Source organism: Thamnophis sirtalis, unplaced genomic scaffold, assembly GCF_051295495.1.
Source record: "Thamnophis sirtalis isolate CommonGarterSnake01/CBP01778 unplaced genomic scaffold, rThaSir2_p1.2 scaffold_10, whole genome shotgun sequence".
In the NCBI taxonomy this organism is placed as follows: Eukaryota; Metazoa; Chordata; class Lepidosauria; order Squamata; family Natricidae; genus Thamnophis; species Thamnophis sirtalis.
In genome coordinates this window covers 55,386,138-55,411,526 of record NW_028261390.1, presented here as the reverse complement: position 1 = coordinate 55,411,526, position 25,389 = coordinate 55,386,138, and the positions used below count along the sequence as shown (strand labels likewise).

Sequence of the window (25,389 nt, the reverse complement as noted above, 5' to 3'; positions counted from 1 at the left end):
AGAACAAAATACAGAAAGAATGGAGGGAAGAGTTGAGAATATTTACAAAATAATGATGAAACCTGAGGACAGAGTTCAGAAAACTGCAGAGAAATATGAACAAAGTGATAAGAAAATTGGTGACACGGACAGCAAACCGAGACTGGAGGGAAATTATACGTGTGAAATACTGAAAGGAGAGATTGACAAACTGGAACTCTATCTCAGACTTCAAAATATAGATGAAGAAAGGGGAGAAAATTTGGCAGAAACAATGAGAGTAATTTTGGCAGAAGCACCAGTGATGGATGGAAGGAAAGATGGAGGGGTTTGACTCTCTATAAGATATGGAATGAACAACAAGTTGCTAAGAGAAGTCCACATAAGACTTATCAAGAAAACACTTAGAATACAGATTCTACAAATGGCAAGAGATATTGGACTGCACTACTACTGGAAGGATACAAGATGATGAAATGAAATGTCACAATGAAATTAAGTTAAACTTAGTTAAACTTTGAGTATTATGTATAAGAGAAAGTAATAATGGTTATAGTCAAATAAATGATTAACAATCATTTATTTGACTATAATTATTTTGCATTTATATATACTAGATTGATACTATGAAATTTTATATAAAATTGCAAGTGGGACTATGGAGATGATGTTGAAAAACCTTTTTATAAAAGATAAACACTTTTATATAGAATAGAATATAAAGATGTAATATCATTGGATGATTTCAGGAGGATATAATGAAACACCATAATATAAATTTACTTTAAATTTAGTATGCTTCATATAAAAAGGATGTAATAATAGCTATACTCAATGAATGTTTAACAATTATAATAATTGTATACATACATACATACATACATACACACACACACACACACACACACACACACACACACACACATATATATATATATTAGATTGATGATACTAATAATGGAAAAAACATGGAATTGGAAATTATTAGAGAATGTTACCAATGCTAAAATAATAGAATGATTTAGAATAGGATATAAAAATACTTTATTATTGGATATATTGAAGATGATATAATGAATTATTATAATATAAATGAATTCCTATTTAGAATACCTTGTTTAAAATGAAGAAACAATAGTGATAATCAAACAAATGAAGTATAACAATAATGTATACAAATATATTTGATTGACAATATGTGACTTTAGATAAAGTTTAAGTAATGACTATGGAAAGGACACACAAAAATCTTGTAACCAATCGACACACTGTACGTAATTGAAGATGTTTTTATGTTACATGTCTTGTTTGTTTATGTTTGTTTAAAAATAAAAAATATATCATATATATATATATATATATATATATATATATATATATATATATATATATATATATATATATATATATATATATATATATATATATATATATATATATATATATATATATATATATATATATATATATATATATATATATATATATATATATATTCTATATTAAAAATGAACAAGATTGTGGCCATTATTGATTGTAGCAAATTCTATAATTCTTCTGAATAAAGCATCACCTGGTAGAAAGTAAACTATGAAGAGCAAAATGCTTTTTCCCCTTTGGAAAACAGCCAATGTCATCATCTTTAATTTCTTGTAAAATAGCTATAGCATAGAGGTTTGTTAGAATAAAAGTCTTAAAAGAAGCTGGGGTGTTGGTTATTCCGGCCAGCATTGGCAAATTTGATGAGTTCTCCTTCTATTCCCTCATCTAAATAATTTATGAAGAGATTGAAGAGTACTGGACCTAAGACAGAACCTTGGGCTACTGCTTATTTCTGTCCATATAGATGCAGTTCCATTAAGCACTATGCATTTTGTAGTTTGTCAGCCAGTTATGAATCCATCTGGTGGTGATGTCTATCCGATATTTTTCTAACTTATTAAGAAGTAAGTACTTCCCCCAGTCAGGCCTATCCTATGATGTCCCACAACAAAAATAAATTAAAAAATGGCACAAATAAATGGATAAAAATAAACAAAACATAGCCATAAACACATAAAAAGAGTACATATAAATGGGACAGTAGGATAGGGACGATAGGCATGCTGGTGCGCTTATGCATGCTCCCTTAGGGACCTCTTAAGAAATGTATAAGGTCCATGGTAGACAATTTAAGATATGGGGGTTAGAGGAATTAACAACAGGATCAGGTAGGATGTTCCACACATTTACTATTTAATTTCTATTGCTGAAATTGTTTTTTCTGCAATCAAGATTAGTATGGATTACATTTAGTTTGCATCTATTGATAACACTTGTGTTATTGCAGTTGAAGTAAAAGTAGTCATTAACAGGTAGGACTTTTGGCAGATTATCTTGTGCACTAAGCTCAGCTTGGAAGGTGGACAGCGTATTTCAAGGTTTCAAGCCTGGTGGTATACGGAATTTTATTACGAGCAGAGAAATTTAGTATTCTTCTTGTAAAATACATCTGGACCCTCTCTAATGTTTTAATGTCCACAATGCGGTGTGGGTTCCAGGCAGGTGAGCAATATTCAAGTATACATCTGGCCAAGGTTTTATAGTTAGCAGCATAGTGTTACCAGAGAGAAAACTACGTAAAATAAGGTTGACAACTCTGAATGCCTTTTTGGCAATGTTGTTACAGTGAGCTCTGGGGTTTAGGTCTTTCAAAATCAGTATTCCTAGGTCTTTGACAGAGTGTGGCTCATATTTTAGATCATTTCCGCCCCTCTTGTATCGGATATTCTGATTTTTATTGCCAATGTGTAGCACTGAGCATTTGTTAGTAGATATTTGGAGTTGCCAAATGTTTGACCATTCAGATACATAATCTAGGTCATTTTGTAGAGTAGTAGAATTGCGGGTTTGTGTGCAATAAAATAATGTATACATATGAGGCTATGGCTGCCCAAAATGTATAATTTGCCAATTAAAGATTGAGTAGCTGTATTCATATAATAGTGCTATTAGATTAGTGCTAATTTTGTTAAAGTGTGTTATATGAATTGAACCCTGTTGGCCAGATTATGTTCAATGTGTTGAATTAATCTAGAAAATGAATTCATTCACTAATTTAACTAGGCATCTCATCTGAATGTAGACAAGGAGTCTGCTGGAATATTTTGCATTGAGTTATAATAATGCCCTTGAAATTAGTCTCTATTTCTGTTAGTCAATTTTATAGTGTCACCCATTAAATGCTCATAATGTGATATTTGATGTTTTACATTTGCAATTAGTATTCATCAATGAATGTTCCATAGGCATTAGAAGAGCTTATCTCATAGAGCCATGGGAGCTCCATTACCCAAGCTAAACCTGACCAGGCATTAGTCCAGAGTGCTCTGGAGAAGAAAGGAAGGAAGGGAGGGAGGGAGGGAGAGGGGGAGGGAGAGGGAGGGAGGGAGAGGGGGAGGGAGAGGGAGGGAGGGAGGGAGGGAGGGAGGGAGGGAGGGAGGGAGGGAGGGAGGGAGGGAGAGAGAGAGAGAGAGAGAGAGAGAGAGAGAGAGAGAGAGAGAGAGAGAGAGAGAGAGAGAGAGAGAGAGAGAGAGAGAGAGAAAATTATCAGGGGTGACATGATTGCCATTTTCCAATACTTGAATGGCTACCATAAGGAAGAAGGGGCCAATGTAGAGTTGTTCCTGAATCTGTCCCCGCTTTTTTGGGAAGATGGAAATCACATCAGCTCTTTTCCAATCCTCTAGCAGTTCTCTGATGCTCCAGGATTTTTAAAAAGATATAGTACAATGGTACTCAGATGACATCCTCCATCTCTTTCAGAACTTTGGGATATAATTCATCAGATCTTGGTGATTTATATTCATCGACATCAGACAGGAAATTATCAGGGGTGACATGATAGCAATTTCCCAATACTTGAAGGGCTAGCATAAGGAAGAATGAGCCAACTTATTTACCAAAGCATCTGTAGGCAGGACAAGAAACAATAGATGGAAACTAGCCAAGGAGAGAAGCAACCTAGAACTAAGGAGAAAATTCCTAACAGTGAGAACAATTAACCAGTGGGACAAATTGCCTTTGGAAATTGTGGGTCCCCCATCACTGGAGGCTTTTAAGAAGAGATTGGATATCAGAAATAATATAGATCTCTTATGATAGCAGGGGGTTGGAAAATGACGTCCAAGGTTCCTTCCAATTCTGTTACTGTTATATACTTATTCTTCCATTCAATTTTGTCTGATTCTCTGAGATTGTTTGGACAAGTCCCTGAAGTTTTCTTGGTAAAGTTTTTCAGAAATGATTTGCCATTACCTCCTTCCTAAGACTGAGAGAAAATGATTGGCTCAAAGTCACCCAACTGTTCTTGTGCTAAAAAAAATATCTTTCTTACCCCTATGGGTTACTGACACAACAGCTGCATAATGCTAACTTTGAAGTAAAATTCCAGTGGAAAGTAAGGTGGATTTTTGAACGTTCAGATTCTGGAAAAAGTATATCTGACAAAAAAAAAGTGGATTTTTCAATGCCACCTGCCAGTATTGGGAAACTCTGAATAGGATTCATGACATTTGCCGAAAATCTGTTTAAATGGGGCAGGGTATCTTCCCTTGAATGTGACTGTGATGCTCTTCATGAGATACTGGATCACATAGTGACTAGCTGCCATTTGAGAACTTACACAGGAGGAAAAAACAGTCTTTCTCCAACTAACAAGGATACTCTTAATTGGATATATGGCCTAGATATTAATATATAGAATATTTATTTATTCTTATAAATTAATATATTTTAAAATGTAACTACAACAAATATATAATTTAATTCAATATAATTTAATTCAGTATAATTTAAGAAACCTTGCAAAATTTGCTAATTTTTGTGTTGGGTCAAATATATATTTTCCAAAATTTGGACGTTGAATACTCTGGTTTATTTTCCACTGGGATTTTATATCAAAGTTAGAATTACCGTATTTTTTGGAGTATAAGACGCACCTTTTTCCTAAAAAAAGAGGCTGAAAATCTGGGTGCGTCTTATACACTGAATACAGCATTTTTTTGCCTACCAAAACCCTTTCCCCTTCACCAAAATGGTCATGCATAGCTTTTAGGAGGCTTTCAGAGAGCTCCTGAGAGTTGGGGAGGGTAGACATGAGCAAAAAATGGGCAGTTTTCACAAAAAAATGGCCGTTTTTTTGCTCATTTTTGCCCCCTCTTGGAGCATTCTACAAGCCTCCTAAGGACTATTCATACCCTTTTTTAAAAAAAAACTCTTCTATCAATCAATCAAAATAAAGCTGGAAGGGACCTTGGAGGTCTTCATGTCCAATCCCCTACTCCAGTTTTTTCTTAAAAACGTCTCGTGATGAAGCACCCACAATCGCCAAAGGCAATTTGTTCCAATGGTTAATTGTTCTCACTGTTAGAAAGTTTCTCCTTAATTCCAGGTTATTTTTCTCCTTGATTATTTTTCATCCATTGTTTCTTGTTGCTACCTTCTGGTGAGTTTGAGTTTTAATAAATTTATATGCCGCCCAATCCCGAAGGACTCTGGGCGGCTTACATAAAAATAAAAAAAAAGAATACTAAAAGGTTTAAAAAGTAGAAGACAAGACAAGTTAAAAGAGATACAACCTGCACTCAGCCTTAATGGGGCTGGACCTCATTCAAGAGGTCAACAGCCCCAGGCCTGCCGGAAAAGCCAGGTCTTAATGGCTTTGTGGAAGGCCGCAAGAGTGGGGAGGGTCCGGATCTCTGGGGGTAGATCGTTCCATAGGGGCGGGGCAGCCACAGAGAAGGCCTTCCCTCGAGGAGCCGCCAAATGACATTGTCTAGTTGAAGGCACCCGGAGAAGGCCCACCTTGTGGGATCTTATCGGACGCTGGGAGGTATGTGGCAGAAGACAGTCCCATAGATATCCAGGTCCTAAGCCATGCAGGGCTTTAAAGGTGATGACCAGCACCTTGAAGCATGTTCGGAGACCGATTGGGAGCCAGTGCAGCTCACGGAGGATAGGTGTAATATGGGTGTATCTTGATACACCCAGTATCGCTCGTGCGGCTGCATTCCGCACCAGTTGTAGTCTCCGAACGTTTTTCACGACATCCCAAACTGACTCTCTTTGTGGTTCCAAGTAGAAATAAAAGTTGATGGCGGATTGTGCACTAACGACACGAGAAAGCCACCGGATGTGAAAGAGAGAGGTCAACCTGACCTGAAACCACCCGGCCTATGGGGACCCACAGCAACACAGTGGGCTCCGAAAACAGCCCCCCTTGAAGTCCACTGAAATGCTACAGATGCAGGGGGTGGGCCACATGGCATCTGCATGTATGACCCCAACCCCGATGCCAAGGCCATAGCCACCACTCAGGGCATGACTGGAACGGGACCACAAACGGGCCACCAATGCATGCCGGAAGGCCCTCCAGGCTGCAGAGGTCCCCACCCAGACAAAGGGGGGGGGGACCCCAAGTAACAACAACCAGTTGCCAGAATCGTATGACAGTGACAATGATGGTAAAAATGGCCCAATGGTGAGAGGACCAGTTTACCCTTTCCTTTTTCCAATGTGCCTCACAACTCCAAAAAACAGCCAATCTGGATTGAACAGGTCAATGGGTCCCTAATGGGGGGAGTCTATGCCACCCACCTGACCAAACCAGTGAGACTAGAGCTAGGGGATCACTGGGAAGTAATTTGATTCATAATAACCTCCAAATGACAGATGCAGTCATATTGGGATTCTCCTGGCTAGACAAGTGGGGACTGACCATCTGATGGCAAGGTGGTACCTGCAGACTTAGGATAGAAAAGAGGCTCCAACCCCTTCCATGGCAGCAAGCAGAAACACCACCCAAGCAGGGAACCCTCCCCCGAAAAGAACCCCCACCAGAACAACTGGCAGCCACATCTGGCGAATTTCCAGAGACTGAACAGATCCAAGGGGAAAATCAGGACCTCACAGTGAGACCAAGTGCAACATTCTGCCCTCCTACCGTGAGGCAGATTGTGCCATCGAAATCATCCCTGGGGCAAAACTACCCAAACCCAAATTATACTCCATGATGCTCCAGGAAATGCAAGAAATGCGCAAATACATAGACAAAAACCTATCACAAGGGTTCATCAAGCCAACCAAGCCATGGGTCACAGTGCCACTCCTCTTCAAAGAAAAAAAAAGATGGAACTATGAGACTGTATGTGGACTTTAGAGGAATCAATGCTGTGTGCGTACACAATCTATACTCCCTCCCCCTCATGAAGGACATGCTATCTCACCTGGCCAAGGGAAAAGTCTTCACCAAAGTAGACCTCAGAGGAGCAGACTGAGGGGAAAGAAGGAACAGAGGTAAAGGTCAGCTGTAACTCAAACAAAGCTTAGATCTGACTGTGAAAAGGTCTTGTCTATGATGTTTCTAATAAATGACTAGTTTTGTATTGAAACTTGACTCGATACTCATGAATCAATTAGGGCATTTTTAGAAAATCTAAAAGACAGTCATGAAAAGAGCCGAGGTGGCACAGTGGTTAGGGTGCAGTACTGCAGGCCACTTCAGCTGACTGTTATCTGCAGTTCAATCTCTAATCTCACTGGCTCAAGGTTGACTCAGCCTTCCATCCTTCCGAGGTGGGTGAAATGAGGACCCAGACTGTGGGGGCTATATGCTGACTCTGTAAACCGCTTAGAGAGGGCTGAAAGCCCTATGAAGCGGTATCTAAGTCTAACTGCTATTGCTATTGCTAAAAACATTTCATATGGATGAAACATGTAACAGTGATACCCATTGTCATCGGGGCACTTGGTACCATGTCCAAGAAATTTACAAAACATATCAAGAAATTGCAGCTTCCTGAAATAACACCAGCGGAACTCCAAAAACCTGCACTACTAGGAATATCATATATTTTAAGAAGATACATGGTTGATACCTAGGACGCTGGCAGTAACCCGTATCAACCATTCTCATATTGTTTTTAATCTGTCTCTTAGGCAGAAATCCATTCTGGTCTGAATATATAAATTCATTCAAAACCCTTTTTTGTCTCTCTGCTATTATTGAAGTGTATACTTTATAATCAGCATTCAATAAAGATATTGGCCTGTAGTTTTTTGGTAGAAGGGTAATATTTGCTTCTATGCACGAATATGTTACCTTCGCTTCTAACTATACTTTATTATAGACTTCCAACATTGATGGACCTAAAGTATCTTGTAAATACTTATAAAGTTCTGCTAGTAACCCAACTGGTCCTGGTGTTTTGTTATTCTTTTGCCACTTGATCGCTTCTGTTAATCCTCTACCTTTTGGATGACAAAGTTGTCAGGTAAGTTGACTACTTATTGCCTAATCAACCTTGGTATGTTTTAAACTGATTTTCAGGGGAAGTCCTTGTATCTAATTTTATAAAATGGAATTTAATTTAATTTAATTAGTTTCACATCCTGGCTTGTTACTTCCACATGCCTGCATTTGGCTGTAATAGGTTGGAGATTTGGAACCACAGCTAATTAATTGGAATATTATTAGACTACCAGAAAAAGGTGTTCTTACACACGTAATGAAATGTGTAGGAGATCTTGGGAACATAGAGAAGACAACAAGAGAATTAAGGGGTGAAACCAGAGGTGGGTTGCTGCTGGTTCGGCCTGGATTGGCCGAACCGGTAATAGCAGTGGGGGGAGACTCTGCCCAGCCGCCCGGATGCTTCTGCGCATGTGCAGAAGAATTGTGCGTGTGTGTGAGCGTGCCCGAATCAGTAGTAAAAAGATTAGCAACCCACCTCTGGGTGAAACATGGCATTTACAGAAAAGATTACTGAGTCCAGAAGAGATAAAATGTAAGAAAGAGATTCAGAGTTATTCAAAGTTCGGTAAAAGTTGTGCAGGAGAATTATTCTGGTAGGTATTCAAGATTCAGTTATGTTTGTTAAACATATGTATATGGCCACCCATCTTCAAAAAGGAAGTCTGGGTAATGAACAAAAATAAAAACTTGATTGCTTGCTTATGTGTCATTATTTTCAACTTCTATCAATCATATTGGTAGATTTTCCCATGAAAACACCTGATTAAAAACCATTAAAGCAAAAAAGGCAATATTGAGCCCCCAATAAAGTTTATTTTCTGAGATGGGCAGCCATATAAATGTGATTAATAGTCTATAGTGACAATGCTGTATTAACACTATCCAGTTACAGCACTGACTTCAGTACCAAGCCTGTACCTTTTTCTAAAGCAAGGGTCTCCAAGCTTGGCAACTGTAAGACTTGTGGATTTCAACTCCCCAAATTCCCCAGTCAGCATAGCTGGCTGAAAAATTCTAGGACAATGCTCACAAATCTTAAAATTGCCAAGGTTAGAGACCCCTGTTCTAGAGGATTTCTGAAGCTCAGTAAGAAGCAAAGAGATTTTATTTAGGGGCATATGAAAATGTCACTGGAGCATATCAAATGCTTATGTTATCTAGTATTCTGTTCTCACAGTAGCAACCAAGACAATACGTTTTTCATGCTCTCTACAGGGAATCCCTGATGACCTTAATATAACTGGTCTGGAAGAGATTTCTTGACACAGAGCATGGCTTCTGTTTGTCATTTCTCCTCTCTTGTCATTGTTTGGATATATCTTCCCAGGTTGTCCAATTCAAGGTATGTCTGCAAGGATGGTAAAAAAAAATTCAATATGGCAGACAGTATGTGTAATCAAAACTCTCCTGGTGTTATGTTATAATTATGTTATAGTTATAGTTATGTTATAGTTATGTTATAATTATGTTATAGTTATGTCATAATTATGTCATAATTATGTTATAATTATCCTAGAATTACAAACCAATCTCACTATGTTGCATCATCTGCAAAGTCATGGAATCAATTATAAACCAATCAATCACCATCCACTTAGAGACAAGCAACCTAATCTCTAACAAGCAGTTTGGTTTTAGAAAAAAATTGTGCTGTAATCTACAACTCCTATACTGCAAAAACATTTGGACTACACAACTCGACCAGGATAAAGCAATAGATGCAATTTACATAGACTTCTGCAAAGCCTTTGATTTAGTGGTACACACAAACTACTGTTAAAACTAAGCTCTTATGGCATTTCTGGATCCCTGCATAAGTGGATAGCTGCGTTCCTGTCAAACAGGCAATAAGTAGTCAAAATAGGGAGTGGCCTATCAAACCCTGCACCAGTTAACAGTGGTGTTCCCCAAGGCAGTGTTTTAGGACCCACACTCTTTATGCTTTACATAAATGACCCTTGCACTCATATTATAAGCAGCTGTGTCCTCTTCGCTGATGACGTAAAACTATTTAACACCACCGATAATACTTCTATACTACAAAGCGACATTGCCTATGTGTCAGAATGGTCAAACAATTGGTAACTCCAAATCTCAACCAAAACAAACGCTCTGTCTTACACATTGGCAACAAAAATCAGAAAACCAAATACAAGCTGGGTGGATATGACCTCATAGATGACCCGCACTCAGTCAAATACCTAGGAGTACTCATCTCAAATGATCTAAACACCAGAGCTCACTGTAACAGCATTGCAAAAAAGGCATTAAGAGTTATTAACTAATTTTACAAAGCTTCTTCTCTGGTAACATTGTACTGCAAACTAGGGCATACAAAACTTTTGCCAGACCAATTCTCATCTGCCTGGAATCCACACTGTATATCAGATGTTAATACAATAGAGTGAATCCAGAGGTATTTCACAAGAAGAGTACTCCACTCCTCTGCTCACAATAGAATACCTTATGCCACCGGGCTTGAAAGTTTGGGCTTGGACAACATAGAATTAATACCAACTAAGGTCTGACCTAAGCATAGTGCACAAAATTGTCTGCTACAACGTCCTACCTGTCAATGACTACTTCAGCTTCAACCGCAATAATACATGAGAAAACGGTACAAGGTAAACCGCTTCAAATTCGATTGCAGAAAATATGACTTTAGCAAGAGAGTGGTCAATGCCTGGAATGCACTATACCCGACTCTGTTGTTACATCCTCAAACCCCCATAATTTTAACCTTAAACCATCTAGCGTGGACCTTACCCCTTTCCTAAGTGGTCTGTAGGGGGTGTGCATGTGCACCAATGTCCTTACTGTCCCTGTCCTATTGTCTCCATTTATTCGTACCCATTTCCTGTTTTCATGTCCATGTTTATACTTATACCTGTTACCTTGTACATGTTTGACAAACAAACAAACAAACAAAATAAATAAATAAATAAATAAATAAATAAATAAATAAATAAGTAGGCTGGAATGGGATGTTTAGGCACAGACCCTTGGCCGTGCCTACTTCACCCATAACCACTTGCCTTGTCCATTTACAGCTAGCTTTTTTTTGCTGGCCCTCCCTGGGCCATTCTCCATGGCCATTGGGCCCTTGCCCTTCTGCCCCTCATCCTTCATTCCTGCCCATTTGTCCAAACTCTGTTTCACCTGGGCCTTTGGCTACATGGGGACAAATAGCCTCCAGCCAATCGGGTGGAAGGCAGAAGCAATGGTGCTGTGGGTGCAGCATGTGATGCAAGATTTTTTAAAAAACAGTATTGTGGCTACTCTGCAAATTTTGGGGCCTTACAGATCTGTCACCAGGACCAGATGGAGGGGGAGTAGCAGCCGCCGGGGCCACTGGGTGGTTGGGGGGGGGAGACAAGCAAGAAGGGAGGGAGGAATGCCACAAGGGGGCTTCACAAAGACAGCTTGGCTCACAACTCAGTCAGCGCCAATGAAAAAGGGGAAGAGGAGTAAGGCTGGTGCACTGGGGGGGGGGGGGCTGAGAGGATTGCACAGGGAAAAGGCAAGGTCAGCACAACTTCTGCAATTGTAGCGGGGCTGGGGGGTGGGATTATGCAGGTCCCAAAACTTGTGGAGCAGCCACAATACTTTAAAAAAAATATTTCTTCTGCCTGTGACCTGATTGGCTGGGGGATATTTTTCCCATGCAGCCAAAGACCCAGGTCAAACAGTGTTTGGGTGAATGGGCAGGGATAAAGGCAAGGGGAGAAAAGCCAGGGGGCCATGGAGACTGGCCGGGGGAGGGCCAGCAGAGGTGGAAAGCTGGCTGTAAATGGGCTGAGGTGGGTGGCTGGGAGCAATGGACACATGGCAAGGGTCCGTGTCTAAACATCCTAAACCCTGTGTAGGCTGTGTAATATAGAATATATCTTGGCAAATATCTGGAAATGGTTAGGCAGAGAAGGTAAGAAAGCATCTCAGAGATAATGACAAACCATTTTGGGATAGACTTGTCCAGGGGTGGGTTCCTGCAGGTTCTAGCCTCTTCTATAGAAGAGGTTCCACAAATCTACAGTGCCGTTTAGAACCGGCTCCAGCTCCCACCCCCCACCCATCTGCACATCATCAAGATGAAGAGCGAGAGGAGGAATTCTGGGAGTTGAAGTCCTCAAGTCTTAAAGCTGTCAGGTTTGAACATCCCTGGGGTTTTTTTTCCTAAAGGGCTATGGGTGCAAGGGTCTTGTAACTTGAAAGCTTTAAGACTTGCGTGCTTCAAATGCCAGAGTTTCTGAGCCAATATTTTGGTTGCTAAACAAGAGCATTGTTAAGTGAGTTTCACCACATTTTACAAGTTGGTCACGCCCATCCAGTCACATGGCTAGCAAGCCACTCCCACAAAGCAGGCCACACCTATAGAAGAGGTTCTAAAAAAATTTGAAACTCACCACTGGACTTGTCCATATTATGTGCCTTACAACAATAATGTGGGATGTAACAACTTGATACAAATTTTGGCCATTATTCCCTTGCTACTGCTATTGGGAAGCATTGCGTCTTGCCGGGAGTAATTAGTGCAGGAAGTGCAGGAAGTAATATGTAAGTAAGGAAGTGCAGGAAGCAATATGTATTTGTTCAATATAATATATACAACACATTAGTTTCATAAAATATCAGTGTCCTAAAGTAATTAATCCTTTGAATTTTGCAAATTCTCTCATACCTGTTTTGAATTTATAAACTATTGAACTTAGATTGTATTAAATATGTCACTATCATAACAAATATCAAACGTTATGAAAACAATGTAGTATTTTCTCAGCATTTACTGCTTTCTTCTGAGTTTGTAGAGCAACATGCACAGAAAAGGATCTGTTTGATCTGCTGGATAACACAGCATTTTGCATAGGATTATACATAGTAGATATGCATGCATATTCCTGATTTAAATGACTGATGATATGACATGTGTTGGGTGCCCTCTGCTTCCCACCACATTTGATACCATGGCAAATTATTATGGATAAAGAAGTGGGAACAGTAACTTAGAAGGAACCAAAATCCCTCTTTGCCATCAAATCTGGCAGTGTGAAGGAAAGTAAATTTGGGCCCTTGAAACGAGGAAGAGGTAATTGAACTATTAAGGGAGAAGGAACCAAGAAAAGAAGAATGGTGAGAACATAATTTATTTCTAACTTGATTTTGTTTCATATGAGAAGGCAGAGATAGTCTCTATTGACTTGCACGATTTTGATATTCTACCCTATAACCATGAAAAGCATTTCTTCTTCCTTGACTTGTCTACCTAAATAAGCTGCCAAGAGGCTTTTTCCTACTGAATACTAATGATATAATTATCTGTACACTTACTGACAGCCTTAATTGTTTTAATTGATCAACTATCAGCTAAATCAATTTTTGTTAATTAGCCATCTTTCTGCTATCAAATTAATCAAATAATTATAGTTAAATACATTTTCTTCAAAATAAATGACTTTTTGAAAATAGAATGAATGAGCTGGAAGGGACCTTATACTATTTCAGATAATTGAATCTCTAGACCAGTGATGGCAAACCATTTTTTCCCTTGGGTGCCAAAGGTGTGCCCGTGCCCACACCCATAATCCCCCCCGCACCCTGCCCATGTGTGTGCAAACCCCCCCCCATGCATGCATGACCCCACGCCTGATTTTGGGCCTAGCAGGCCTCATTGAAACCTCCGTAGGCTGGAAACAGCTCATTTTCCGACTTCCGGTAGGCTCATTTTTCACCCTCCCCAGGCTCCGGAGGGTTTCTAAGAGTCTGGGGAGGGTGAAAATGGCCTCCCCTGCCCCCTTGGAGGCCCTCTTGAGGCCGAAAACACCCTCCCAGAGCCTCCACGCAATCCCTGTACTTACCTGACATCGCGTGGAGACTCCTGGGAAGGAAAGGGCAGTGTGGGTGGGCCAGCCAAAAATCAGCTGGCTAGTGCGCGCATGTGGGCTGTAGTGAGCTAGGGCAACTGCTCGCATGCCTGCAGAAATGGCTACGCTTGCCACCTGTGGCACACGTGCCATAGGTTTGCCACCACGGTTCTAGACTCTTAAAAACATCCAGTGACAACGCACCCACGATTTCTGGAGGTTCAAAGTTAATTGTCCTAAGGAAGTTTCTCCCCCCCCCCCCCACTCCACTGACTGTGCAATAGAAATCTTACCCGGTGCCAAACTCCCTAAACCCAAGATGTATAGCATGTCCCCGAGGGAGCTTGAAGAACTGGGGGCATTCATTGAGAAAAACCTAGCAAGGGGTTTCATCGAGCCAACCTGACCAAAAATCACAGTCCCAGTGTTGTTTAGAGAAAAAAAGATGGCTCTAAACGTCTCTGCGTGGTTTTTAAAAATTTATTATCAGGGTGGAGAACCTGTATATTCCCCCTTATGAAAGACATGCTAGCACACCTCACTACAGGGAATAAAAAATTCAAAGCTGGACTTAAGGAATGTTTAGTACCACAGCAGAATAAAGGAGGGGAATGAATGGAAGATGGCATTTAACACCCCCATTAGGTGGTACCAATTCAAAGTGGGCTACAAGGGGCCCCTGCAGTGTTTATGTAATTAATAAGCCAAGTGCTACATGAGCATTTGTATATTCTACAAAGCAGAATATGTAAACCTAGTCCAGGCTGTTCTAAACAAACTCTGCTCTGCCAAACTTTATGCTAAACTCTCTAAATGTGAATTCCACCAAGAAAAAAATAGATTATGTAGGGTACTGCATTTTACACTAGGACATAGAAATGGACCCTTTAAAAGTGCAGGTGGTACTTGATTGGGAACCACCCCACATGCATAAAGTTACAAAGCTTCATGGGATTCGCCAACTTTTACCATCAGTTCATCCCTGCTTTGCCCAGATTGCCTCCCCATCGCTAAGCTTTAAAAACTAAGAAGGAGGGTAACCCAAAACCGAAGCAGCCTTTCAACTGGACAATGGAATCCCAAGCTGCGTTTGAAAAACTTAAACGGCTGTTTTCAGCAGAGCCAATTCTAAAGCACCCGGACACAGACAAATCGTTCATCATAAAAGCAGATGTCAGTGATGTGGCAATAGGAGAGGTCTGGCTTCAGAAAAATGAGCAAGACCAATTACAACCATGCGCTTACACATCCAAAAATTTGAATGAGACTGAGCAGAGATGGGCCATTTGAGAGAAAGAAACTTAGGCAGTTCAGTGGGCACTTTTAACCTGGAGGCATTTCCCAGAGGGGAGTAAGATCCCTTTTGAAGTCTGGACGGATCATAAAAAATTAGAAGCCCTCATAACCCCAAGGAAACTCACCCCAAAACAAGTATGATGGATGCAGTACTTTAAACAGTTTGAGTTTATGCTCAGGTATCTCCCCAGGGGAAAAATCTTTCTGGCAGATGCACTATCCAGAAAACTGCAATACAATAGTACAAAGCCAGACGTAATCAAACACATAGTACAAAACAATCAACTAGCTGCTAAAGTAATCACCAAATCCCAGGCAAAACAAGAAATGTTGACGGACAATGACACCACCCAAACTTTTAAACAAGCTTTGGCCACTGATGAATGGGGTTTGAGCCACAAATCCAGCTGTCTGATGAAAGATAACTTAGCTTGGGTGGGGGTGGATGGGAAGTTGTATGTTCCAGCTAGCCAAAGATTGTGCTTAATGGCAAGGTGCCATGACTCCAAATTAGCTGGACACTTTGGTTTTGTGAAAACTTTACACCTAATTAAAAGACAATTTTGGTGTCCATCACTAAAAAAGGACATAGAGAGCTATGTAGTTAGCTGTCCTATTCATGCGGCAGTAAAAAGATGTCAAGGGAAAACCCCAGGACTCTTACAGAAGGTAGCCAAACCTTCAGCACCTTTATTGTAAGACTTTATTGTAGAACTGCCAGAAAGCGCATGGAACACTGTCATTTGGGTCATAACAGACTTGTTTTCAAAACAGGCACATTTTACTGTGTATAACCGGGGCCATATAACAATAAACAATAAACACAGCCATTCCTCTTGTCAACAATACCCCCCAAAATAGAAACCCAATGTACCTCTTCGACCCTCCATACACCCTTTCTTTCACCCCCCTCCAACTTTCCATCTTCCCTCCAACATTCCCCTCTACCTTACTTCCCCTCCCCCTCTACCACTCCTCTCTCCCAGTACACTCCCTCCCTTCCTTCTCGCCCTCCCTCCCATCCTCTCTCCCGCCCTCTCTACCCATCTTTCTTCTATCCCACTCCTCCTCCCCTTGGTGTATTTCTACTATATGTCAATGTACTCTCTACTCCTCTTTCTTCTAGTACATATACAGTATATATGTGACTGTACGAAATGAAAATGGAAAATAAAACACATTTACAATGTAAAAACAGGCACATTTTATACCTTGCCAAATGATCCCTACTGCCAAAAGTCTAGCCAAGTTATTCCTGATACACATTAATCGCCTTCATGGAGCCCCGCAGAGAATCATCTCCGACAGAGGGGTCCAATTCACCTCAAAATTTTGGAGGGCATTTCTGACCTTACTTGGCACCACCCAAGGATTGAGGTCCAGTCACCACCACCCCACTAACGGTCAAACTGAAAAATTGAACTCGATTCTAGAACAATATCTAAGATGTTTTATGAATTTTCAACAGGATAACTGGACAGATCTTCTACCTTTTGCGGAAGTGGCCTTCAATAACTCTGTGCACTCAAGCATTGGTTTCACCCCTTTTAGAGTAGCAACAAGCCAAGATTTCAGCCCCACGCCTGAACTATCCACAGAAGAACCCACTATCCCCTGACTTAAGGAGTGGGTGGACATTTTACAAAACACATTGGCAGTAGTTAGATTATCTTTAAAGGAACCTAGAGAGGCTTTTAAAATTCAAGCTGAGAAGAAAAGAATGGAACCCAAACCTCTCCATGTTGGAGATACAGTATACTTATGTACAAAATTCCTGAAATCTTTACAGTCATCAGAGAAATGAGGGCCAAATTTCATTGGACCTTTCCCTATCACTAGAGTCATCAACCCAGTAACAGTAGAACTACTCCTTCCAAAGACACTCAGGCAAGTCCACCCAGTATTTCACATTAGTTTACTCAAATGAGAGATAATCTCATCACTCAGTCCACCCGCACCTATACCACCTATTCCCATCATGATAGAAGGTGAACAACACTTTGAAATCAAGGAAATCCTTGACTCTAGGATACACAGGAGGAAAACCCATTACTTAATTGCTTGGAAGCATCTACCCTCATCCCAAAATGAATGGGTTGCTAAACACCGTGTTAGGGGCCCTACCTTACTGAAAAAATTTCACTCCCAATACCCTGACAAACCTTGTTAAAATACTATGATGAAATTTTTGTTTCTATCTTTTCATAGGTGGATCTCTCCTTTTTCTAAGGAAGGCAGCATGTCAGATCCCTAAAAGTGATACTGCCATTCAATTGGGAGGAGGGGGGCCTTGGAGTCAATTTATTAGCAGTGCCTGTGACAACTGATATTTTACAACTGGTTTCCTGGCACCAAAGTGCCTTGAGATCTCCTCACCTTTTGGGGAATGTTTATGATGGCCATGTTGGACAGTTCACTTTAATGTTTAATGGAAGATAACCATGGGAATGCATGGTTGTATCTGGTTCTCAGGGCAGCTGGGAAAGTAACCACCTTCACACTCTTGTATAGGCTAAAATCTGCATTCTGACTAATGGGAGGGGTCTCTACTGCTTTAATTCTACTTGCCTTGCCTAAGGGGATTCAGACATTGCTTTGAACTGAATGTTTTCACTTTGGCTTAATAAAAGCTTCCTTTTGAAATACTTCGTTTCAAGAGTCTTCACTTTCTTAAGCTGGAAGGAGAGGCATTCCTTACAAACACGGTATTTCCAAGATTTAAAGAAATAAATAGTTGGCAAAATCATCAACTAAGAACCTGACCATAACATTTAAACAAGGTCTCAAATGATGCAAGGGAGTCTGTAAATCACTTCATCAAAGATGAAAAAATTCCAGAAATGTTGACAGGATTTTTTAAAATGCTGGAAACATAGTCTATGCTATGATTCTTCACGGTGTGATATGTTTCCAAGAAAAATTGCAATTTTATATATCAGTGGGGAACAGTAAGACTTACAGCTTTCAATTTCCAGTGTGCAGTTTTGTTCATCCAAGGGATATCTGCGTAAATCCATCATACAGGCAGCTGTGGTAGTAATCCTAAAAAAGCAAGGATAAGGAAGAAAGAGAAAGTATAGTTCAGAAGGATCTTTATGTCAAACATTAGGTGAAAAATTGGCCAGATATTTTGCATTTAAATTCCATATTTTTGTTCCGAATTGAAAGTGACATTTGTGGATCTTCTTGTTTATGAGGAGTCCCAATACTCAAATCAATGGTAAACTGTTGTGGCTTGGTAGGAGCCTTTGGAGCTGCTATCTGACACAGAAACCTCCTGTGAGTGGTTTCAGGATGTTCACAGGAGAGGATAACAAGCAGCTGTGGCTCGTTAAGGATCTCCTCCTTAGGATAAAAGACTGATGGTGCCACGCCCTAGTTGCAGAAGTCAACGTTCGTTCTCCGTTCGTGTGTAACCATTGAGAAAAGCATTTGGATAAGTGTTTTGATTTATGTAATTCTGTTTGGTATTAGTTTGAGTGAAGACTTTTTGCCGGAGCCTTTTATCTGTGTTTATTTTGGGCTCGCAGCCAGCTTGAGCCGGGACTGATAAAGACATTCCTTTGCAAGTTTCATTTGGCTTTCGTTTCTGAACGAACAAGGTGGGGGTCAGAACAGTAAACTGTCTTGAAATCCTTTCTTTTATATTAAATATTGGTTTTAAGCAGGTAGTCTTGGTCATAAACAGGTAATCATCCATTTAGAAACCATTCAAAGTTACAACAGCACTGAAAAAAATGACTTACAAATGATCCCTTCACTTACAACTGTTGCAGCATCTCTAAGGTCACGTGATCAAATTTGGGAGTTTAGCAAATGGCATGTATTTATAATGGTTGCAACGTCCCAGATTCATGTGATCACCATTTGCAACCTTCCCAGCCAGCTTCCAATAAGCAGTCAATGCGGAAAGCCGGCTTCACTTAATGACCTCATATTTCACTTAACAATTACAGTGATTTGCTTAACAACAGAAATTTTGGTCTCAGTTGGAATTTCTATTAATCTACACAGGATCTTTTGGTTTCTTATAACCAAGATGGCCAACCAGTTAGTTCATACTGTGTTGTGTTATGTTTAGATTATTGTAACAGGTTATCCAAGACCCCATTTTACCCTCCAATCTATGACCAAAATGTTGCTGTTCGTATTATAACCAGGCATTTATGGAAGATATCATGTGAATCTCTGATGTTATATCACATCATGCTTTGCCCAAGGGCATCCCCAGTTTTTGAAAGTCTTGCTACTGGCTCATAAGTTTGTGCAGTAGATCCAATTACTGGGCTCGTGTTAACCAATTCTCCAACATACTAGAATAATCGTCATTGAGAGTTTTTTTTTCTCCCTTGCCTCTGGTTCTCTGGAATTGACCCTCCAATTACACTTGGAGTCAAATCTCCTAAAGAAATGCTACATATCCTTTCTTTCCCCTTTGGATCATTATAAAGTTAATTAAGCATCCATATATATATATACACAGACACAGAAATTTACAGACTCACACATGCCCAATTAATTTAAATGCATACATATTGATCACTATTATATTATGAACTTACGAATGTAGAGGCCCCATATTTTACATTATAATTTGTTAGCTGAATATAATAGCAATAGCAGTTAGACTTATATACCGCTTCATAGGGCTTTCAGCCCTCTCTAAGCGGTTTACAGAGTCAGCATATCGCCCCCACAGTCTGGGTCCTCATTTCACCTACCTCGGAAGGATGGAAGGCTGAGTCAACCTTGAGCCGGTGAGATTAGAACCGCTGAACTGCAGATAACAGTCAGCTGAAGTGGCTTGCAGTACTGCACCCTAACCGCTGTGCCACCTCGGCTCTTAATAATATAGTATGAATGCTATTTTTATTTTATGTATGTACTACATTCAGTAATAGGTGGGAGCTAAACACATTTACCCATTTTCCTCTGTAACATTTTGATTTGTGCTTTATTAAGTCCAAATTAGCACAGTAGCCATTTATGGAAGTTTACCAAGTGAACCAATAAAGAAAGAATCTGAAAAAACAGGGTACTTGTGATGCATTTTGTGACACTGAATAATACCAATATTAATAATAAATTTATTTTTCTATCACTTTCCCTGAACAGCTCAGAATTTACATTGAAAATGTAAGGGAGAATATATAAATTCCTCCTGAAGTATAAAATGGAAGAGGAAATTGTGAAAGAACACATGATAAAATGGGCGCAGAACTTTGGTTCTAATATTGAATTAGACAAATGGGAAAAATTTTGGGGAACAAACTTAAAATGACACTATCAGTTGCATACAAGGAAAACCAGTACAAAACGTTTTACAGATGGCACCTGGCACCAACAAAGTTAGCTAAAATATTAACAAATACCTCCCCAAAATGTTGGAAATGCGAATCAATACACAGAACATATTACCATTTATGGTGGACCTGTGAGGAGGCCAAAAGTTTTTGGAAAAGGATCAAAAATTGGCTGGAGGCAATAACAGGGATTAAAATAGAATGGAAACCTGAAGTTTTTTTTATTAGGAATAATGTCTGTGAAATACAAAAAAGAAATCCAGTATTTAATACTACATATAATTACGGCGGCAAGGATTGCCTTTGCCCAGAAATGGAAAAACAAATTAATTCCAAGCGAGGATGAAATAATAAGAAAAATTATGGATTGTGCTGAAATGGACAAACTAACTAAAGAAATCCAGGAAAAGAAGAATCAGAATTCTACCAGATATGGGATAAATGGTATTGGTGGATGAAGGAAAGAAACAAGAATCAATGAAGGAATATAACAAAACTAAAAAAATAATAGTTATGAGTAAAATAAGAGGGTTAAGAATGGTGAAATCCAAATGAAATACAATAGAAGGGGAAATAATATAAGGTGAGTGGTATCGATTGATAATTGCTATTATAAAGAACAGGAAGCTCCTGCTCGTATTGTATTGTGTAAATGTGGTGTACGTCTAAGTTTTGTGTGTGTGTATTTTACATGTTTGTTAATTAAAAAAATAGTTCTGCTTTCTCCCTGTTGCTTGTCACCTTCTTGCTACTTTCTCCTAGCAATGGACCAATTGTTTCCTTAATTTTTTTCTTGTTTTTAACATGTTGGAAGAAGCTTTTTTTTGTTAATTTTTACTTTTGTGGCAAGCCTTTCTTCATTGTGAGACTTAGCTTTCCTCACTTCATCTTTGCAGGCTCGGGCTATTTGCTGATATGCTGCCTTAGTTATGTCCCCCACTTTCCACTTTTTATACTTATCTCTTTTGTCTTTCAATTTGTCAGAGAGTTCTTTATGCAGCCATGCTGGTTTCTTTTGGGAGCTGTTATTTTTCTTCTTCATTGGTATTGTGCTAGACTGGGCTTTTGTAATCTCATTTTTCAAAATTTTCCAAGCTTCTTGAGTTGTTTTCCCCTTGAAGATTCTCATCTGTAGAATTTTTCCCAAACTCTCTCTAAGTTTATTGAAATTAGCTCTCTAAAATCCAAGACTCTAGTTTGACTTTGTTCTACTACTTGTGTTTGCATAATGTTGAATTCCAATATTGCATGGTCACTTGCCCCCAGGGTTCCTGTTCCTTCAACACCTTCTATTATTTCCTTAATTCCTTAACCACTACTTTGTTTTAAAAGAAAGAATGAATGTCAAAATAACTTGTAAGAATTGCATGCATAAACAAGGTTTGAGGAAATTGCAAACATCACAGATAACATTTCAGAATAATTTCCCATAGAATGATGCAAACGAAAAGAGAGGTTGTAGCAAATTACAATCTGAAATGGACCTCTTAGTAGGAAAAGAGACTAGAATGAGCAGTGATACTTTGCAAGATGCATGAAAACTGAAGTCAAGATGTTATTTATTTGCACAAGGTGAGCATTCTTTTTATTTGAAAACTACTTGCTCTGGTGAGGTGAACAGCTGGGTGTGACAAGGAATGGCAGGGAGGGGAGGGGCGAGGCATGGCCAGGCGTGACAAGGAAAGGCTGGGCGAGATGAGGCACCCCTTGATGTGAGTGATATTGAGTTGGCCATGGTCACCCAGTCTACATAACCACCCAGCCATGCCTACCCAGCTGGTCATTAGAACAGAGAACTGGTTGTTAAATTACTTGAATCCCATCACTGCATAAACCCCATGGTTATGTGAGTGCAATTCAGGCAATTGGCAACCGGTTTCCATTTATGATAGCTACAGTGTTTTGTAGTCATATAATTGTAATTTGTAACCCCTCCAGCCATCTTCTGACAAGCAAAATCAATTGGGGAAGACGGTTTCTGGTAACAACCATATGATTCACTGAACATTCATGTGGTTTGCTTAACAAATGTGGTAAAAATGGTAATAACATTGTGTTCAGTCATGGAATGACTTGCTCAACACAAACTCTGGTCCCAATCATGGTTGTAAATTGAGGACTACCTATAAATTAGGCAAGATAGCATGTCTGGATAAAATCTTGAACAGGATGAAAGAAAACAGGTAGGGTATTTTGTGTGTGTGTGTGTGTGTGTGTGTGTGTGTGTGTGTGTGTGCCTGAAAATGTCAGGCCTTATTAAAAAAATCAATTCTAAAAGCAGTTTCAAAATACAATGAAATGTAACATACCGCAAACCATAAAGAACTGTTCCATCTGGATGTAGCCGAATCATTCGATTTTTCACAGTAACTCCATGAACAAAGGATTTCTTGTCATTCAGAAAGTATGTATCTGGAACCCAGAGATAATCAGCCACTCTGTTATCTAAAGTTAGATTCAAAGGTATGCCAGAGTAGGACAATCTTTTATCCCTCCAAGATTGCTGGAAATACATAGTTAGTGTATAGTCCTAGGAAAAAAGAAAAAAAATAGCAATTAGTATTATAGCTATTATTAAGATTTGATTTTATAATGGCTATATAACATCAAAATTTTTATCCTGTTTTTCTTCCAGCAGCTGAGCTGAAAATAATATTCACTGTACTCTTTTCCTTTCGATGGAGGTTGGATTGAGACAAAATAACGGATTCAATTCACCCAGTGAGTTTCTATATTGAGAGCTGACTTAAACACAGCTGTCCTCAATGTCCCCACACTACACTGTACTGACCTTTCAAAATTAGGAAGTGAAGACCAAGTTAATGGCGGTTCCACCACAAATGCGTGCACAACAAAAGCGCGCCTGATTAAACCGCGGTGTCTAAAGCGCGGTGACAAAACCGTGCGACGAATGAGCGACGAATTAGCCCTAAAGCGCACCGACAAAAGCGCGCCGACAGAAGCGCGCTGTAACGTAACCCTAAACCTAACCCTAAACCTAACCCTAACCCTAAACCTAACCCTAACCCTAAACCTAACCCTAAACCTAACCGTAAATCTTACCTTAAATTAAATCGCGCTTCTGTCAGCGCGCTGTTGTCGGCGCGCTTTTGACATCGCGGTTTTAGCACTGCGGTGTTGTCGGCGCGCTTATGATGTTCACGCTTTTGTCGGGTAACGGTTAATGGCAATCCCTTAAATTGCAATCCCTTAAACATTTCCATTTTGATAAAGCTATTGATCCAGACATGTTCATAACTTATTATTAATCTTAATTCAAGGGGGAAATGTATCATTTGCTTTGATTTGTTGTCAACTAATATTTAGCCATTTTCCTATTGTACTTATTTTGTGAACTTTAAAGGCTGTGGTGCACACTGATTTGAAAATTGGCTTGATCTCATGCTTCATCTTAAGAGAAAACCTAAATATTATAACTCAGCCCATAGAAAACTGATTTTGTTCAAGTCCCGTTGAATCCTAAAGGATAAAGTAGTTAAAGATACCAAGCACATAAATTTCTTATGTGTTTGGGTTGTATTGTGGATGTCATACAGAAAACATACATGTACAAAATGTTTCCTTGTGGCAACACTTTGTATTTTGAAATGCACTAAAATATATCGTTTACATGGCAGCTCTTCACATCAAGTTGGAATTCTTTTCAAAAAATTAGCATATCATATGATGTGATCTCACATGGGAGTGCTTTTTTAAAGATAAAGGCTATTTCATTACTCTTCAGTCACACCTGTTCATCAGTGTGTATTTCAATGTTTTGAAGAGGGCAATTTCACTCCCAACTTCACTCTGAAGTCCCTCTTTTCAAAGGTTTTCACAATATTAATTTGTATCCCTCTGAATCTCAGCAGTAGTTAGTTTTGATTATGTGCTACCAAGTTGGCATTGATTTTTAGATATCACATAGTAGATAGATGCTCTAGAACAGGGCTGTCAAACTCGTGGCCTGCGGACCGGATGTGTCACACAATGCCCATGCCCATGCTCAGTTTAGCGAAGGGGGAAATAGTCCCGATACACCACATGATGCTGCCATGACGATGCGAGTTTGACACCCCTGCTCTAGAACATTCTGTCTGCAAATTGTGCACCTTGAGCCTGTCAGGTCAGAAGGTGTTCAATATGCTATTGGGGAAGAGTAGAGGGCTAGTAATAGTGGCGCCAGAAAGAATGAAGTGACTGGGTCAAAGCCAAAAGGACACTCAGCTTTGGATGTATCTGGTGGTGAAAGGAAAGTCCAATACCCTAAAGATCTATATTCTCCATAGAAGCCTAGAATGTAAGATACATTAATTAAGTCAAACTGGACATGGTCAAACAAGAGATGACAAGACTGAACATCAACATCTTAGGAATCAGTGAACTAAAATGGACAGGAAGGGATGAATTTAATTCAGATGACCATCAGGTATACCACTGTGGGCAAAAATCCCTCAGAAGAAATGGAGTAGCCTTCATTGTCAATAATAGCAATAGCAATAGCAATAGCAATAGCAGTTAGACTTATATGCCGCTTCATAGGGCTTTTAGCCCTCTCTAAGTGGTTTACAGAGTCAGCATATCGCCCCCACAGTCTGGGTCCTCATTTCACCCACCTCGGAAGGATGGAAGGCTGAGTCAACCTTGAGCCGGTGAGATT

General features: G+C 39.6%; 1 protein-coding gene across 1 annotated transcript in view; it reads right to left on the bottom strand.

Annotated features, from left to right (window-relative positions):
- Window positions 1-25,389, bottom strand: part of GABRB1 (gamma-aminobutyric acid type A receptor subunit beta1) — a 90,416-nt gene that overhangs the window by 26,857 nt on the left and 38,170 nt on the right. Inside the window, exons 4-5 of the mRNA XM_087724647.1 lie at window positions 23,039-23,259; window positions 18,386-18,468 (exon numbers count right to left, since the gene is read on the bottom strand). Of these exons, the coding sequence (XP_087580773.1) occupies window positions 18,386-18,468; window positions 23,039-23,259 (304 nt within the window). The remainder of the gene's footprint in view (window positions 1-18,385; window positions 18,469-23,038; window positions 23,260-25,389) is intronic.